This window comes from Malus sylvestris, chromosome 16 (genome assembly GCF_916048215.2).
Source record: "Malus sylvestris chromosome 16, drMalSylv7.2, whole genome shotgun sequence".
NCBI lineage: Eukaryota > Viridiplantae > Streptophyta > Magnoliopsida > Rosales > Rosaceae > Malus > Malus sylvestris.
In genome coordinates this window covers 12,216,309-12,235,376 of record NC_062275.1, presented here as the reverse complement: position 1 = coordinate 12,235,376, position 19,068 = coordinate 12,216,309, and the positions used below count along the sequence as shown (strand labels likewise).

The following is a 19,068-nucleotide window of genomic DNA, read 5'->3' as shown; positions in this document are numbered from 1 at the left end:
TAAATCATTTCCACTCCAGTAAATCAAAAGAAGTGATTTACTAAAATAAAAACAGTTGACAGAGGCCAATTAAGAATTTCCGGCTAGAATTCCAATCTGTTTATCATCTGAGATTTGCCCTTCCACTTTACTTAAGATGGATGCCGCTGAGATATTTGGAGGAACTATCTGATAAAAAAAATGGATAAACTACTTCTACACAACAGATCCCCTGATTAAGTAAATTAGAACCGAAACTAAATATTTCTTAATCACAATCTTGTACAACAAGAAAAAAGTTTAGGAAAGAACAAGAAGAAAAGCACTTACGGAAAAAAGGAAAACAACATGAACAATATGTTAGATATATTGTACACAGCAGAATTCCCAAAAACTCATACGACTACTGAACGTTTTCTTAAAAATTTTCAGACGTAGGCGCGAGGGTGCGCCATGAGATAGGCTTCCAAAACTTCATACATCCCAATAGCTCTATCCTTGCCAAGCTCAATGTCTTCTTCTTTGATCTGTATATCATCTTTGGCCTTGTATGTGCTGGTCAAATGACAGATGCATCCTCCTCTTCCATACCCCTCAAACTTGACATCATATGTTATGTATTCAAGCTTGTCCAACAAGTGATCCGTTGCATCGCTTTCGATGAAGGTGTAGGTGCAGCTGAGTGCCTCCTTGTCCAAAGCATCAATCCTGTGCTTAGCATATTTCATAGGACTAGCTGCACATCCCCAACAAAACCAACACAAAAATTAGATATTGAATTTCATGTAAAAACAGAGAAAGAAAAATGGAAAATTGACCGAAATGATTTTGTTTTTCAATATATTGTCTATATCATTAATATTTGGTTTAATTTTGATCGGTTCAACAATTGAGATTTGATTTATTATCCAATTTTCCAAGAAAAAGAGGGTTGACTTTTAATTTGCCTAACAATTTACCTTCAGTGAAGTTGATCTGTTTGATGGTTCCAACTTCTCCTGAACCGCTAAGGAATTCAATACTTTTAATTGATGAGAACATGAGCTTGGGGCAGATGTTGTGGGCATCCAAGATCAAGGCGTTGAACATCCTCTGTGGCGTCACCTGAGTCACAAACTTCTGGCTGATCTTGGTGACACCCATGCTTGCCTTGCTTGATGAACAACACTCGGGAGTTGGGATGAAAGAAAAAAAAAAAGGTTTTGAATTGTGAAAATATCAAGAGGGAGGGAGGAGCAAAGGTTATCCGATTAATTATTTTTGAATGTGAATGATGAAGACAAAACTTTAGGTGGTGGGCTGCTGCTGCTTTGCTTGGAAGTTGTTGGTATGAATTATATTTTTTTCCATATGCAATATGTAATGGTGGAATGCGATGTATAAGTTGGACCAAATGTAACCTAATGTGGACTTTTCGACAAGGGGAGGGAATCCGATGGTCCCCTCTTTAAAAATGACAAACTGGATGACTTGGAGTCACATGAAATTTTCATGCTCTGAAAGGTACATGGTATGTTTTACATTTAGGAGGAAGGTTGCTTGAAATGTCAGGCTTCTAGTGACATGGAATTTTCAAAGTTACATGATATCTTATATATTCAGCAGGAAGACTGCTTGAAATGTTAGACTTGTAGTGACACGGGAAATTTTCATGCTCTGAAAGAAGATCTAGCTCATCTTATATTAAGCAATAATCAAATCTAACTTTGTCAAGACTACATTAATTTCCATGCAATGTTCAAGTTTTGGTGCTCGTAGAGTTTGTTCAAGCTTTGGAAACAATTTGGTACCGACCACCACTACCGACCAATTATGTTTCCCTACTGATGTTAAGTCACCACCATCACCTCTTCAAATTTTGTAACACCTATTTTGATGCAACAATCTATATTATTACCATTTATCTCCATTTATAAGGGTGAAACTAGAAATTTTACGAGGTAGGTTATTATGTCTTAAATAGGCAATATCTGAATAAAATTCTATTCCTTTTCTCACAAGGAAGAAGCTTGAATGTTATGGCGCAACTGATTGACTATTGTTTCAGATTGAGTCGCTAAAATAAGATAGCCTAAACTATTTTAAATAGGGAGCGACACCAAAAATTAGTACTAAGATTGATTAGTGTCAAAACCATAATATTCCCTCGCCTTAATAATACTTAAATGACATCAACCACTGCACGTGCAAGCCTATAAGATCAAAATAGCTCAAACAAATATACGTGGAAGGAAATTAACTGTATTCTTCCATTGTAAATATTAGATCAGAATACTTTTATACCCTTTCATTACTGTAAAGATCGAAAGTGAATATATTTAAATCTTGTTTATTAACCAAAAAACATTCGAACCTCATTACATGAAGATGTTAAGCCCACCCCACTGTCTTATCACTCTATCCACTTTAAAATATAAATGTCAATGACAAATATCTCCTCTTATAAAATGACATTTAAGGACTTAAACAATAAATACTAACATTTTGCCACATCATCATTAGTTGAAATGGCAGGAAAAAAAAGAAATATTTTTTTAAAAACCCACCCTACTGTACAAGCCCAACCAATCCACACTCGCACACCTCCCTAACGGTGGCGTCGATGCCAGCTCCTCCCTTTTCAAATTCCCTTTCTCTCACGATGGATGACAGCCTTAATCTAATTCTGGCGGAATGGAGATTGTGTACAGCGAAGGGGAATATATGGGTGGAGCCGTGCATGTGGGTGGTTATAAGGCTATGACCGTGCTGCGAAAGGTGGCATGGGGTAGGGCTTATGTGTTGGCACGGCTGAAACTTTGGGGGTAGTGGTGTTGTTGGGGTTTTGGAGGTTTGATTGTTTTTACAGCGAGTGGCGAGAGTTTTGTCTTTGAAGGTTATTTGTACCATACTTGACCAATCCTGAAACTATTGAGCACCGGTTAACGTTATACCGTCAAGGACCCAGAAGAGTTTCCCTCCAACCAGAAGGCCAATCACAGTGCAACACGTGTCGACATCAGAAGCCAATCATAGCGCGACACATGTCAACATCAGAAGCCAATCATAACACGACACGTGTCAATGTCAAAATGAAACTAGAAACTCTCTTCTATAAATAGAGATCATTCTCTCACAATATTTCCTAATGTCATTTGTACTAAATCATTCACTAATACTCACTAAAGGAGAGTTTGAACCTATGTACTTGTGTAAACCTTTCACAATTAATGAGAACTCCTCTACTCTGTGGACGTAGCCAATCTGTGTAAATCACGTACATCTTGTGTTTGCTTCCGTGTCCCTATCCATTTACATACTTATTCACACTAGTGACCAGAGCAATCTAGTGAAGGTCACAAACTTAACATTTTCTGTTGTACCAAAGTCCTCAATGATTTTGTGCATCAACAAATGTCAATCTGCCTCATTTCAGTTCCTTTTTCTCTCCTAAATATGTTTAGAACACAACCCTCAATCCAATAAAAAGAATAAGGGAGCAAGCAAAGTAATTCTCACTACACATGTACCAAAGTGCAGCAGTGCATTGACATACTCATATTTCTTGTCCGTAGTTTGATATTCAATCTTTAATTGGCACTCTTACTTGGTTTTGTATGATGATATATATGTACCAGTACATCTTTTGCCATCTCCATCCTTCTTCGAGCTTGACCTAGAAAAGAGGTAACTGTGGACCTTCTGACACACCATAACCTGGGAAGGTCGAAGCATGTTGGCCATCACCGTGAGGTGACGTAACCATAAGGGTAAGTGATGTGAAAAAGTGAATAAATTTAAACCTAAAAGTGCCTAAAACAAAAGAGTGTGCGGGTGAGCGGGATTGCACCCATTTCACACGTAATGGTAGAGCATAAGAACAGTACAATAATTAGGGTGAGGGTTATACCACTAAGGTACCCATCTACTAAGATCTTGCCAAAGTCCTCATTTACACGCAAGCACAACTACTAAACCTGGAGGGGCGAAGAACAAAGTTGAGTGGGTCAGTAAACAACGTTTTGTAAAAACCTTTATTTTTTAATATACTAACCTCTCACCGTAAAACAAGCATAGTTTCTTTAAAACATACTATGTAAGTATGTATAACTGTTGATGTACAAAATCAGTGAGGATTTTGGTACAACAGAAAGTGTTAAGTTTGTGACCTTTGCTAGATTGCTCCGGTCACTAGTATGGATAAGTATGTAAATGGATAGAGATAGGGAAGCAAACACAAGATGTACGTGGTTCACCCAAATTGGCTACGTCCATGGAGTAGAGGAGTTCTCATTAATTGTGAAGGGTTTACACAAGTACATAGGTTCAAGCTCTCATTTAGTGAGTACAAGTGAATGATTTAGTACAAATGACATTCGGAAATATTGTGGGAGAATGATTTCCTTTTATAGAAGAGTTTCTAGCTTTGTTCTGACATTGACACGTGTCGTGTTGTGATTGGCTTCTGATGTTGACATGTGTCGTGCTATGATTGGCTTTTGATGTTGACACGTGTCGCACTGTGATTGGCCTCCTGGTTGGAGGGAAACTCTTCTGGGTCCTTGACGGTATAACGTTGACCGGTGCTCAGTAGTTTCGAGATTGGTCAAGTATGGTACAAATATAAACAATAATACAATAGCATTATAACCAGAAATATGCCAAGTCATGATATATCAAATGTTGTAGTAATATAGTCATGTGATAATCAAGTATAGCTAAGTGCTCATCCATTTAAGCTGACACATGAGTTTGAACAAATAATTTCTGACACGAACAGGACTGGGTGTAATCAATACGCTATAGTACTACGATCACGTGAATACTGGTGCAGAAGCACGTCACATACAAGTCGGAACGCCTAATGCAATATGCCCAACAGGACTGGCACCTAACTTGGATCCAAGGCTGTGAACATACACATGAAGGACTGGCCCTGGCCCTAGGGTGAGTACTAACACCGGTGCAGCAAGATGAGCATGTACAGATATGTATGAAAGTCATGACAGTAATATCCCAACCATATAACAACATTTATCACATTTAATATCACAATAACGAATACTTGGCAATATAAGCGTAAAAGTGAAGTAACTACGCATTTAGGGAAACTTTCAATATGTATAGGTATAAATAAACTGCCCACTCACAGATACGCCGTCGAAACGAAGCCTCCTAGCCTTGCTTAACCTCGCAAATCCTCAGGATATGTTTCCCTTATATGTGAAATTACTTATTAACTTAGTTTAATAAAACATACACGGAAACTTAAATAAAACCTCCGTAGATTGCTCAAACCTAGGGTTTAAATATATAAAATCGATTTACTCGACGTCACAGACACACACGTGTCAACCACACGTCGGCCGGAAGCCAGACGCGCTGTCACGTGCCGTCACAAAAGGCTGCACAACCTACCACGCGCTGTACGAGCCGATGGCATGTGGTTGGTCACGCGCGTTCATGCGCTTGCGAATACGCGTGTACTCGCATTCTCCACGATTTTCTGCAGTTTTTTTTTGCCAACTTCCCAAGCCCCTAACGAGCTTGATTCTCAACCAAAAACACTTCTATAATAGCCAAATTAAATTTAGGAATGTTATGAATTGATCCATATTCACAAAAAGTTCAAATGTGGTCTGTGTTAACCAGGAATTTGGCCTGAAAGTGGCCAAATGACCACGGATCCAAATTTCCAGAAAACTAGGAATTTCTTCCCAACTTTGAAGGCTAATTTCTAGTTCGATTCTTAACCATTTTCAGTGATACAAAAAATGAATATAAAGCTAGAATGTAGTGAACAAGGCTATACCTATTTGAAGCTCAGTCGTGGTTTATGTTGGTCGAGGAAACGGTTTGAAAGTGGCCTGATGGCCACGGTTCTCCTCAAAAAATCTAGGGAGTTTCTTTCTTCAAACCGTTTCTTGATCAGAAAATGAAGTTTCGCTGGAGAAGGAAAGTGACCAGTGGTAATGGTCATTGGCAGTGTAAGTCCTAGTTCTTAGGCTGAGAAACTCGCATATCTCATTGGAGCAACCCTGCTAGTAGTGGTGATGGTAATGTGGCGTGACAGAGGTGAAGGAACTCGTCGGAGCGACGTTTGTGTGGTGGTGGTGGTGTCTCTATGGTTGTTCACCGAGAGAGAGAGTTTGAAATGAGAGTTTTAAGTGAGAGAGAGAACCTTTTGATTTCTGATTGGGTGCAAGGTTGAGGTAAAACAATTTGATTGGTGGAGAGGAAAAGAAGGAAAAAGCAAAAGTTTGATGGTTGATGGGTGTGAAAGAAGGGACCGGATCCCTTTTAGGGATTAGATGGATTTGTACAAATTTTTATGTACAAATATGTCATTTCGACAATGTTTTGACACCGTAAATTCGTACGCGCGTGTATAAAATTACCTGTGACTAACATACTTTAACGGAGCGTAACTTTTTCGTTACAGATCTGATTCGACTCTAACACGCGCTTACGCATTCGTAGCGATGAGTACTATTTTAGTACGAACCCAGGAAAATGAAACTGAAAGCCGAAAACCACATCCACGTTAGATTCCATTGTTGTCCAATAAGGGTATGACCGTCAATTTACACCAACAAAAAGAAAATTACAGTGAAAAGTAGGGACGGGTCACCACACCTTCCATGTCTGCCTTGATGGATTCTTGTTTGTTGTTTGAATTACTGCTAAATATGTCCCATGGTTGGTTTTTTTCTTGAGATAAATATATTTACATGTATATATACGTATATATATTTATATTTATATATACATATTACAAAAAATAAAATTTAAAGAACTTAAGATATTTAAAAGGTTATAATTGGAATAATGGTGGGTGGGAAAATAGCAATGTTATTATTTACCTTTTTATAGTGGGTGGGAATATAATTGGGTGGACAAATAAAACAATGGATGAGTTTAGTACCACTCTTACATGAATTATATGATCAAATCATATATGATTTAGCTTTTTGTTTTACTCACTATAACAATATTGACCTTGACTAAAAAAAAAAATATTGACCTATAATCATAGCTTATTGTACAATATTGATATTTTTTTGGTAAATTGTATCAATGGCCTCTCAATTTTAATCAAATTGGAGAAATGGTTTCTCAGCTTTAATCAAATTAGAGCAATGGTTCCACAACTAAAAATCCATTACCATTGATCCCTCAACTCATCAAAACGAGCAACTATTGTCTTTTTCATCAACCCCGTTAGAATTTTCGTTAAAATGAGTCATGTGCCATGCACGTGAGGCTAAATCAAAGAACAAATATAAAAAATCAAATAAGAAAACTTGTATCAATGGTCCCTCAACATATGCTTTCCAGCCTTTAGGCAGCAGAAGGATCAGAACAAAGAAAACCCAAAACCTTCCTCTTTTCTTCATCATTTTAGCATGAGAGCTTTCACCAGCATCTCTGATCTTTATGATTTGATGGGCCTCTATCACTTTTTGTTGTATTTTATTCTATTATGAGAAGAAGAAGAAGAATTTGGTTGACATTAATTCCTTCCTTGCGGATCTGAAATGCTAAGGAGAGCAAGACATAAAAAAAAAAAAAACAAAAAAAAAACAAAAAAAAACAAAAAACAAAGCAAAAAACAAAAAACAAAAGAGAAAGAGACAGAATGGAAAAGGAGGAGGTGGATATGAGATGCCGGCAATGGAAGGTTTGCCGGTCTCGGTGAAGGAGACCGAGAAAGGAGACAGACAGAGAGACAATGAAGGCAATAGGAAGGAGACATGGAGGCGAAACCATGAGAGGAGTGTTTATGATCTTTTCTTAATAAGTGGGTATAATAGACCCCAACAAAAAAGAGACTAAATTTTCTGCACTCAAAATAGGTGTGGTTTTTTTGTGACTATAATAAATGACTGACATGTATTTATTATCTCAACTTTTCTTAATTTTATTGTAATAAATTTAATATGTGTCAAATTTATTAGAGTTATAGAGAGGTCATATATATTTTCGATGCAGAAGACTTGATCTCAACAAAATACCCAAACTCATCTAATCCATTTTATTTATGATCCTATTAGAATAAAAGAATCCATGGATACAATCATACAAGTACCCATGGGTCAAATGGCCATCCCTGAGCCCATCAGTCAAGGATTGGTTTTTGGGAGATTGTGGCCCCATAGTTTATGTTCCTTTCAAGCTGAGCCCATTCTAAACCTTATAGGCTTTATAAATAAATGAATAAGAGGCAAGGGGCAATAATTTTCCCGCACCCATCTTATTCTCTATACATTTTTATTTATTTCTGACCATTAAATTGTTGAAAGAGGAGGATCAAATGACCGAAATTAACGGAAAGTTTGTAGGAGATGAAAATGAGTATGTCAAAATCATGGAGAAATTCTTTTTATTGAAGTCAATGCATGGAGAAAGTATGTTCCAATGGCCGTAGTCACAGGCATTGTCAAGCATATTTCTATTTATCAATCCCCACAAGCTAGTGAAGGCAAAACCCCCACCGCCCCCTACCCCACCCCTAAAAATTTAAGCATAGGCATCAGGATTTTGGAGGAGATAGGTTTCCACAACTCTGTACATCCCCAAGGCCTTTTCCCTGCCAGCTTTTATTTCTTCCTCTTTCAGCACAATGTCACCCTTGGTGTAGTAATTGCTGACCAACCGGTTCTTACTACCCCCATCTGATGCAGCTTCAAACTTAGCCTTATAAGTGATGTATTCAAGTTTCTCCACTACTAATGGTTCTCCTTCAACCAAAGTGTAAGCATATACAAAGTTCTCTTCGTCGACTTCGTCAACCCGGTTTATCACAGATTTGAGCTGGCTACCTACATGAAAAAAATTATTACATGTATTCAACAACTTTGTACATTATAAAATGATCAACATGTGGGGTGTGTTCTCCGGCATATATATTATGTTGCCGGCCAAACTATCAATCTGATACAACATATTCAAATAAGTGTATATTTATTTAGAGGGACGGAAAAGGGGAACCAAAACATCCTTCACCTTAGCTAGTTTGAAAGTGGATGCTTTGCATCATCCTAATTTAAAGAGCTAATATCGCCTAATCTTCTCTTTTATGAAAATAAAAAGTGAAAGTATCTACTCAAATAGTGGTATAGAATCTTTGGATTGATAGTCTAGTACGAGAATATTTCACTCGCAGTGTTGTATGGTAGCCAGGTATTATTTACATGCCTTCAGCGAAGTTGATCTTCTTGATGCTTCCTGCTCTTCCGTCACCTTCGAGGGTGTCAATGCTCTTAACAGCCTCTGGCATGAGCTCTGGGATCAGGATGTGAGCATCAAGGACCAAGGCCTTGAACAACCTGTCCGGAGGGATTGGGGAAGTGTACTCATCTGTACGAGTGAAGACACCCATGCTGGAATTTACAAAAATGAAATGAATAAGCAAATGGCCTGTTTTTGGAAAAAATGGTCGGGGGGGGGGAGAATATATATAACGATGAAGTTGAGGATGTTGACGATTTATGTTTAACATAAGGGGCGGTATTTCCAAGGTTGATTTCCCAATCCGCTTTAGGAAAGACAAAAGAAAAGAATCTTTTTTATTTTATTTTTTATTTTATTGAAATGACATAATACAACGCATGAGGCGTTTCCAGCTGCTTCTTAATAAAGAGTTTTTTTTTTAATGAAATGTTTTTTTCAGGATCTATTTGATAATTATTTTAGTTTTTAAAACGAAAAATTGTTTAGTTACTACTTTGAATATTGCAAGCCAAATTTTTTTTTTTTTAAATAACGATATATTTACACATACCGTGTTTTACCGCTATGATGAAAAACAATCATGCTTATGCATCATGGTATGGGTTTAATCTCCACTAGTTTTTCTCCTTTTAACAACTTAATTCACTAGTGCTATCATTTGTAAAAGAAAACACACTATATATATTTACACTTAGTATTGAGATAAATTGGTTTCGAACTCACTATCAAGGATATTCGAGTATAAGACTTCTCACTTACAAAGAAAGAAGAATACTGTTAGACCATAGTACTAAATGATATTAAAAGCCAAACGAAAATTTGAAATCTCATAAAAGTAACTTTCAATTTTGATTTTTATATTTTTTTGAAAAATAAAATTAATTACTAAACAAGTTTTCAGTTTTCAAAAAAAAAAAAAAAACACAAAATAGTTGGCAAATGACTAAATAACACATCTTAATTTGGTTAAGGATATCCATAAGTTCATACATACAATTTTTCTTACGACACAATGAGACTAATGAGGGATTGCATATTCAATGTTAAGGATACCACATGTACCATATTAATGTACCATTTGTATGTGCCACATCAATTAATTATATACATCACTTCACATAAATGGTACATCAGTATGGTATAAATATGTAGTCTCCTACGTAATCCCAGTGAATTACAAATTAAAAAATTAGCCTTGTTAAAATTAATTGATATTTTCGAAGAGATTGCGCCTTGTTAGTAATGATCCAAAAATCAAATAACAAGAGGGACATGTCAATGATAAGTAGGTAGGGTCCGCGTCATGGACGATTGACACTATGAGCACACGATGACAGATAAATGTATGGATACGCTTTTTAACGTCCAGCTTTGTTAATTTTTTATATTTTTAAAATATTTCAATTTATATTTACTTATCATCTTATTTTAATATTATACTATTAGAAAATTCATTAAGTAAATCGTTAAATAATAACGCGTTAAATCCAAAAATCTCATTCGTCTTCCCCACGCATCACCCACCTCCAAAAATCTCACCCGAGCCACCCCTTTCTCTCATACCCCACCCCCAAAAATCCCCTTCTCTCGGTCGTGCTTGAACAACCCGGACCGCTCGACCCACCTGAAGAGGCGGAGGTGCGCGAAGGTGCGGATGCGGCTTCCAAATTCCCCTACCCAGGTGAAGTTTTGGGGCTCTTGAGCTTCTTCACGCTGTCCTCCAGCTGGTTGCCTGGACCACATCCACCACTTGGCTTGAGGTCCGATTCAAATCCGACGAAGAAGGATGAGGGATTGTTGATGGATAAAGTGGATGAGAGGGTGGTTGTATGTGGCGTGTGAGATTTGGGAAGTGAGGGGCGTTGGGTTCATCCTGGTTTTCAACATGTTTTGGGATTAGGGAAGTGAGGATTTTAAGAGTGGGATTTGGGAAGCAGATTTGCATCTGGGTTTTGCTGACGAGTTTTCAAGGGCCATAGGCGAGGGTTTAGGTTAGTTGGGAGAAAAGTGATTTTAGCTGTTTGATTTCTAACGAGGATGGGTGGGGTTACAGATAGACGGGGATGGGAGGAATCGAAGTATGGCTCGACGAAGCTGGCGGCGTGGATCTGGAAGAATGGTTCCCACTAATCTCGACGAGCTCCGCCGTCAAACGGCTATGCAGCTGATAACGCCATAGGTCACATCGCTGGAGCCGTCGTGGCGAGGCCGTGGAATCTGAGGATGAGGAGGGCAGGGTGCAAGGCTCCAATCGACGATGGCGGTGGCAGTGTTGGATGAACGATGACAACAAGAACAAATTTCTGGGTGGGGTCCACTTTATTTTAATTTAGGTTTATTTTTAAATAATATTCAATTATTTTTATTTGACAAGTCATCAAAAAATGGGCCATATATTTGCCGCATCACCATTTTAACGGTCAATTTAACAGATTAAGTAATGGTTGAATGAAATTGCAATAAGATAGTATTAAATATATAAAATTGAAATGTTTTAAAGATGTTGTATGAGATCGTAATTGACCTCAAATTTGAGAGGGTAAATTATAATTTACCCTTTTTTTTTCCTTATAGCTTCGCATGCTTTTTGATATATTAGCTTATTTCAATTTAGTTTTTAATGAAGTGAAACAATTTCGATTCGATTGCTCCGCATGCTAATTTATTTATAAATTATGTCAGATTAGGTGTTAGATTAGTTAACAATAAGATTCTTGATATGATTTTTACCACTTGCAAAATGAGGGATAAAAACACTTAAAATAATTGCAAGAGTGTAAGGTTGTCGTATTATAGTAGTTGAAGTTGTGAACACGGAAAATTTCTGAAACGAAAGAGACAAGAACAACGCGCACAAACAAATATTATGTATTTTGATGATTTTGGGTTACAATCTCTCTCTATTTTGATCCTCTGATTCGATCTCCGTAAGGTGTTGATTTGTGGATGTTTCGTTTGATCCAAGGGCCGTCGAGGCTTGATCTTGGATGAACGAGGATGAACGGATCTTCAAGGGCTTTTGGGCTTGATCTTGAAGAATGGTGATTGACGGATCTTCAAGGGCTTTTGGGCTTGAACTTGAAGAACAGTGATGAACGGATTTCCGAGGGCTTTTGGGCTTGAACTCGAAGAACAGTGACGAACGGATCTTCGAGAGCTTTTGGGCTTGAACGGATCTTCGAGGGCTTCTGGGCTTGATCTCGAAGAACAGTGATGAACGATGAACGCTTTCTTCAAGGGCCGACGGGGCTTGGGCTTGATGAACAGCGGATGAGCAGATTTTGTTGATGTTGTCGATCCAAAGGGGCCGTTGGGGCTTGATCTTGGATGAACGGATGATGAACGATGGTGCTTTCTTCAAGGGCCGTCGGGGCTTGATCTTGAATTGGTGGATGGTTGATCCAAGGGCCGTCGGGGCTTGATCTTGGAAGAACGATGAACGAAGAACGAAGAACACTTTCTTCAAGGGCCGTCGGGGCTTGATCTTGAATTGGTGGATGATTGTTGATCCAAAGGGCCGTTGGGGCTTGATCTTGGAAGAACGATGAACGAAGAACGAAGAAGGCTTTCTTGATTCTTCGGGAACCTGGATGCTTGAGAGCTTCGGAGTTTCAGAGCTTCAGAGCTTCAAGGTGTAATATGAATTGGTCCCCCCTATGAATGAAATGGGCTTGTATTTATAGAATTTTCCAAAGCCTAATTTTGAATATAATATCCCAGATGAAATAAGTCATTTTTGCCAGGTGTTGACACGTGTCCTATTTGATGACTTTTCCAACTGATTTCAATTTTCGTTGAGTCACACGTTACGTGTAAAATTTATGTAATATATGAGCGTTGACACTTTGATTTATCGGTCAACATTTATTTACCAAAATTTCGATGTCTACAAATGCCCCCACTTCAAGGCGCGTCGTATACATGTGTTTGTCACGTGTAAGAGATGCGTTTTGAAGTCCCTTACTGTAGATGCCGATCCAAGGGCCGTCGAGGCTTGATCTTGAATTGGGCTGGAGATTTCTTCAAGGGCCGTTGAGGCTTGATCTTGAATTGGGCTTGAGATTTCTTCAAGGGCCATTGAGGCTTGTTCTTGAACTTTTGTTTGAAATTTCTTCAAGGGCCGTCGAGACTTGATCTTGAAGGTTGAAATTGGACCACAAGGAGTTTCATGTGGTAGATGATCTTTGGCTTTGGTAGTGGGTGAATCGGCACGTATTTTGTTGCGCTTGTTGACTTTCCACAGCTTTGATCTTGAACTGGGTTGGAGGGTTTTCTGGATTCCTCTAATTGTTGATTTTCCACAGCTTATTCTTGAACTAGGTTTTGATTCAAGAGTGGTAGACACTTGATCTTGAATCGGACTTGTGATTTCTTCCAGGGCCGTCAAGGCTTGATTTTGAATTTGGCTGGAAGCTTCTTCAAGGGCCGTTGAGGCTTGATTCTTGAAAGTTGACTCGAACACATGGCAAGCAGGCACGAGGTAAAGGTGACAACCTGTTTCTTTGTTCAATCTTTCTAATTCACACCTGAGCAGTTTGGTCAACGGTATGATCTTCAAGATTGATGAACTCTTCTTCCAGTTGGTGACTTGATCTTTAAGGATTCGATTCAAGGGTGGTGAATCGGCACGTGCAGCCCACAACGCCTAGTAAGTCGACCCAAGAATTTGAGGGTCAAAACAAGTTCACCGTCCTCAGGCAGATGCGACATCTTCTCGAGTTCTTCATCTCAGACTCTTTCTGCTGAGTTGACTGTGCATGCTGCATTCTTCTCTGCTTGTTTCTTCAGGCAGATATGGCAGCTTCTCGAGTTCCTCAGTTCGGACTCCTTCTGCTGAGTTGACCGTGCAGACCGCATTCTTCTCTGCTTGTTCCTTCTGCACCTTGTCTCCACATGCTGCAAGGTATCATTTTCACTTGCCTTATCTGTTCTCCAGGCAGATGTGGCAGCTTCTTTGAAAGTACAGCAGCAGTGGAAGGCGAGTACTCGAGAGCAGTGCTAGGTAGGCAATCAGGGAAGGGTTCCAAGCAGTCGGTTCCTTACCCGAGTTTGAGTGGAAGTTCCGGCATATTGTTTTCTTTATCCTTGTCTTTGTAGGTAAGAACAAGGACAAAGGAAAGGACAGGGAGACGCATGATATGAGATACTCTTGCTTTCTACCCTGGTGATATGAGATACTTTTGCTTTGGAGCCATTGGCTTGCAGAGGTACCCCAAGGAATAAGGAACACTGAATGACTCGAGAGGTTTCGTTGGGAAAGCATTTTTTTTTTAAGATGAAGAAATGCTCTGTATGTCTGCCTTGCTATGGAAGGTGAAGGTGGACAGTTATAGGAGGTCCCTTAATACCTGTAGAGGTACTATTCTTTCACTCGTGTCGGCAATTAACGCGTGATTGAACAGTAAACTTCACGTGCTTTCTCCTTCACCGAAAATCTTCGACAAATTGCCCGTGATTTGCGCAAAGTTGAGTGTGCATGTGACAGGTGTTGACGCGGCTGAAAAATACTGGCGCCTCTTCGATAACTGGGATCGGCGCTTCGACAAATTGCCCGTGATTTTCGCAAAGCTGAGTTTGCGTGTGACGGGTGTCGACGCGTCTGGAAAAGCAAGATGCTTCTCCGATTTCTGAGCTTGCCTCTTCGATTTCTGAGCTCGCCTCTTCGATCTCTGAAATCTCGTCGAGTGCTGATTTTTATAGAAGCGTGCAGTTCGTTTCAAAGCACACTTGAATTTTCGCTTGTGAAAACTCCCCTCTTGTACTTCTAAAATCTTGATTTGTCCGATCTCTTCTTCCTTCAATACTTTGAAAATGTCTGGACCATCCGACCGTCGTTTTGACTTGAATCTTGGTGAAGAGGCAGTCCCGCCTTCTCCAGACAACATATGGCGCCCATCATTCATATCCCTTACTGGTCCTCTTACCGTTGGGGATTCGGTGATGAAGAATGATATGACCGCTGCGGTAGTGGCCCGAAACCTTGTCACTCCCAAAGATAGCAGACTGCTTTCCAAGCGGTCTGATGAGTTGGCTGTTAAGGAGTCTCTGGCCCTTAGTGTGCAGTGTGCGGGTTCTGTGTCCAACATGGCCCAACGCCTATTTGCTCGAACCCGTCAAGTTGAATCGTTGGCGGCTGAAGTGATGAGTCTCAAACAGGAGATTAGAGGGCTCAAGCATGAGAATAAACAGTTGCACAGGCTCGCACACGACTATGCCACGAACATGAAGAGGAAAATTGACCGGATGCAGGAATCTGATGGTCAGATTTTACTTGATCATCGGAGGTTTGTGGGTTTGTTCCAACAGCATTTGCCTTCGTCTTCTGGGGCTGTACCGTGTAGTGAAGCTCCAAATGATCAACCTTTGGTGCCTCCTCTTCCTGGAGTTCCGCCGAGTGGTGTGGCTTCAAACAGTCAACCTCCGGCGCCTCTCATTTCTGGAGCTCTGCCGAGTGGTGAGGCGGCACCTGATCGTCCTTGAAGATCCCCTCTTGTAAATTTGATTTGATTTGATTTTTTTTTTAAGGTATGTATAATGCAAATTTATGTAAAATTTCCATAAAAATCAATAAAATGGACTTTTATTTCTCTTAATACATTTGTTTTTTTTTTTTTTTTTTTTTTTGCACATGGTGCCAGATGCACCATAACTCTTTATATATATATATATTTTTTTTTTTTTTTTTCTTTTCACGTGGTGTCACACACCCTCACTCTTTAAATATATTATTATTTTATTTTATATATATATATATATATATATATATATATATATATATATATATATATATATTTTGCCTTTAATTATGGTGACAGCTGCACCCCTCCCCCCTTTTTTCATATGGTGCCAGACGCACCATGTTCCTTCATCATCTTTTTATTATTTTATTATATTTTATTTTTTTCTTTAATCATGGTGTTGTGTTCCACCAAAATTTTTTTTGCATAAATTTGGATGACGGGTTGAGGAATTTGCAGGGAAGGACGGAGCAGCGGAGTTGAAGCCCGAGGACGCAAGAGACGGAGGAGCTTGGAGCTGCTCGTTGGGGCAGAAGCCGAACTGCTGCTGCTGTCGTCCTTGTTGCTTGAAGACGGTGAGGACCTAGGAGAGCCGGAGTTAAGCTTGGAGGGAGGCGCAAAGCAGTGCAGGTGTTGTTGTCGTCGAGGTGGTAGACTTCCATGATGGCAGAGCTTTGTGGAAGTTTGTTCACTTGAGGTTTCGCTGGAATAATGTTTCAGGAGGTGGAACGGAGTGGAGGACTGCAAAAGCCTCTATTGAGGGCAAGGACAGCGATGAAGGTCCTGGTGCTGGAAGAAGTTGCTGCTGTCGCTGTTTGTGAAGAGAGATATTGGAGAGGAAACGCACGTGACCAGGGAGGAAGATGACTTTCTTGCTGCCTGCAGCAGATCCCAGATGGACAGCGGCGATTGAGTGTTCGGGCTTCCGTGGCTCGAGCGGAGGATGCAGAGCTGGTGGCGACCGAGACCAATGACTCGTGATACTGGCCCAGGAGCTCCTGGACGTCGGCTTCCCTATGTTGGAGAGGATGATCCAAGATGTTGCCGTGCCATGCAAAGGAAAATATGACAAGATGGTGCTGTGCCATGCAGGGAAGACGAAACAGCTATAATCTCGCAACTCCCTCGCTTTTGTTCATACTTGCCGCCAGCTGGTTCACGCACTCCACACATGTGTTGCAGTTGCTGCTGCATGGTTATCAAACTGAGACTTACCAGCAGAAGTGGATGGGCACGGCCGTGAAGTTTGGACCGAGAGCACGGAGGCCTTGGGCGAGCTGGAGCTGCTGTTTGGAGAGTGACGAAGCTGTAGGCGGCGGAGGAGGAGGACTGGATACGTAGCGACAGTGAAGGAGAAGCACCAGGACCGGTGGATTTGCGGGCTCTGCGCTGAGGCGATTAAGGACGAGAACTCGAGGTCGTCGAGGAAGATGGACCAGACCTTCGACCGTGTCAAGCATAACCTGCGAATGTTTCATCCACGAAAGTCGTTTTCAACCACCAGGTCTTCAAGCCTGCAGATGTTCGAGACGGGTTTCATTTTCAATGTACTCGCCGTCAAGCAGATGTACTCGTAGACCAGCATATGCTGCTCTAAGATGTTGACGAGTGTGGGCACTGTCACCGGTGATGTGTTCCCCAAATTAAAGATCCGGTACGGCGCCGCTCCCTGCTTCTTCCAGAACAACCTGAGTGCGTGTTTTCCTTGAGCCTTCATAGCATGCCCAGCAATCAAAGCATTCCAGGACACCTCATTCTTGGTGTCCAAGGCGTCAAAGACCAACTGGGATTCATCCATATGACCACACCTAGCATACATGTCCACAAGAGTAGTGCCCACATAGACATTGGAATCAATACCGTACTTAAAGCAATAAGTGTGAAGCTGCCTGCCATGGTTGTCATCAGAGACAGCGCCAGAAACTTTCAACAAGCTAGACAAGGTGAACTGGTTGGGTTCCAGCCCATGGCGGAGTCGGTAGATGGAGTGGGGACGAATCGGCGAGTAGCGAGGCTAGTCAACTATCCAGGACGTTGAGTGAATGACTGCTGAGTTCTTGTTGAGCAGAGAGAGAAGGGACAATTTTGGATGCCAAAATTGGAGAGCTAATGTGTAATGTTTTAACTCTCACAACTGTAGAACAATCCATTCCCCAGTCTGAGTCATTGCTGTTTGCAGCTTCATCCCCTGAAGGTGACTTCTTTAACCATTGCAACTGGTTCCTCATCTTGATTTTCACAGCCCTCGCAATCATCCATATCAGGCTGGTTGTCATTCAAGATTTACTCCTGATCCCACTCAGCAACCGCATCCGGACAGATCTCAGGCACCTCTAGAGGATTCGCCGGCATGGGGCCCAACCTAACTACTAGCGTGTCCCTCCAGCTGGCGGCTTTTGAGCTGTAGAGGTCGAAGTTGGAGGCATAATTTACGCCTGTCACCGTATCCCTACGGTAGACCCGTGTTTTGACCTCCGCCGGCCGCTCATGAAAGGCCTTGATGGCTGAGATCGTACGGTCCAGAGCTGCCAACGGGATTCCGTGATTTGTGACCTGGAAGAAACCGAACTTTCGGCACGCCTGGTTGATTTGGTCAACGATGGATGAACGGTGATGGGTGTGCAGGCCGAACTGGCCCTGGCCAAGGACTCTCCCCAGAGAGTAGAGTTGGGTGAGGTTCTGGGTCTTATAGGGTAGGACCCAAGTCGTCGGCTTTAATGAGGATGCGGCGACGGAGCTTGATTTGCTGCTCATCGCAGTGAGATCTGAGAGCTCCGTTGATTTGATGAAAATGGAAGACGATGACTGATGAACCAAGAATTCTGAAGGCCAAGAGCCCTCATCTCTCTATCTGCTAAAATTGTCATACTTTTTCCATTTCTCTTCTTCTGAGAGGCCTGGGCTTTGACTTGCAGAGAGATTGGGCTTTGGGAGCCGCTTGTAGAATTTTGACTAAAGGGGTTGCTTCTTGTGGCCACTTATATATATATATATATATGTAAATACATAAAACATATATCTCTTTTTCTTTTTTTTTTTTTTTTTTTTTTTTTTTTTTTACAAAGAAATTGTAATAGCATCAAACTTTTAATAAAAATCTTTATTCCTTATTTTGGTTTGACTGAACTCAAATTTGAATATTCGAGCTGCCTACGTACCCCTCCAAAGAAGAGATCAAGTCGTAACGTAGTTCAAATGCATACATTTTTTTTTTGGTATTTTTCTTTTTGTGCCGTTTGCAGTTTTGACTCATGCAGGCAAGGAGTGTTGGTGTCGTTTGCAATTTCAACTCGTGCAGACAAGGAGCATTTGGTGCCGTGTTGCAGTTTCAGCTCGTGCAGGCAAGGAGCGTTGGGGT

At 40.6% G+C, this 19,068-nt stretch overlaps 3 protein-coding genes across 3 annotated transcripts; all 3 read right to left on the bottom strand.

The window, feature by feature from the left end:
• Positions 1–215: 215 nt before the first annotated feature.
• On the bottom strand, positions 216–1,319 carry LOC126609065 (major allergen Pru ar 1-like). The gene is made up of 2 exons (XM_050277086.1): positions 939–1,319; positions 216–715 (listed from the first exon to the last, which is right to left on the bottom strand). Exons 1-2 carry the CDS (start codon positions 1,120–1,122, stop codon positions 408–410), a joined length of 492 nt encoding a protein of 163 aa, XP_050133043.1. The 5' UTR covers positions 1,123–1,319; the 3' UTR covers positions 216–407.
• Positions 1,320–8,310: 6,991 nt separating this feature from the next.
• LOC126609117 (major strawberry allergen Fra a 1.06-like) lies at positions 8,311–10,935 on the bottom strand. Its single transcript, XM_050277120.1, has 3 exons — positions 10,756–10,935; positions 9,153–9,496; positions 8,311–8,776 (listed from the first exon to the last, which is right to left on the bottom strand). The coding sequence occupies exons 1-3, from the start codon at positions 10,933–10,935 to the stop codon at positions 8,479–8,481; spliced, it is 822 nt and encodes a 273-aa protein (XP_050133077.1). The 3' UTR covers positions 8,311–8,478.
• A 7,058-nt stretch (positions 10,936–17,993) lies between these two features.
• LOC126609116 (1-aminocyclopropane-1-carboxylate oxidase homolog 1-like) lies at positions 17,994–18,464 on the bottom strand. The gene has a single exon (XM_050277118.1). It carries the CDS (start codon positions 18,462–18,464, stop codon positions 17,994–17,996), a length of 471 nt encoding a protein of 156 aa, XP_050133075.1.
• Between the last annotated feature and the right edge of the window lie 604 nt (positions 18,465–19,068).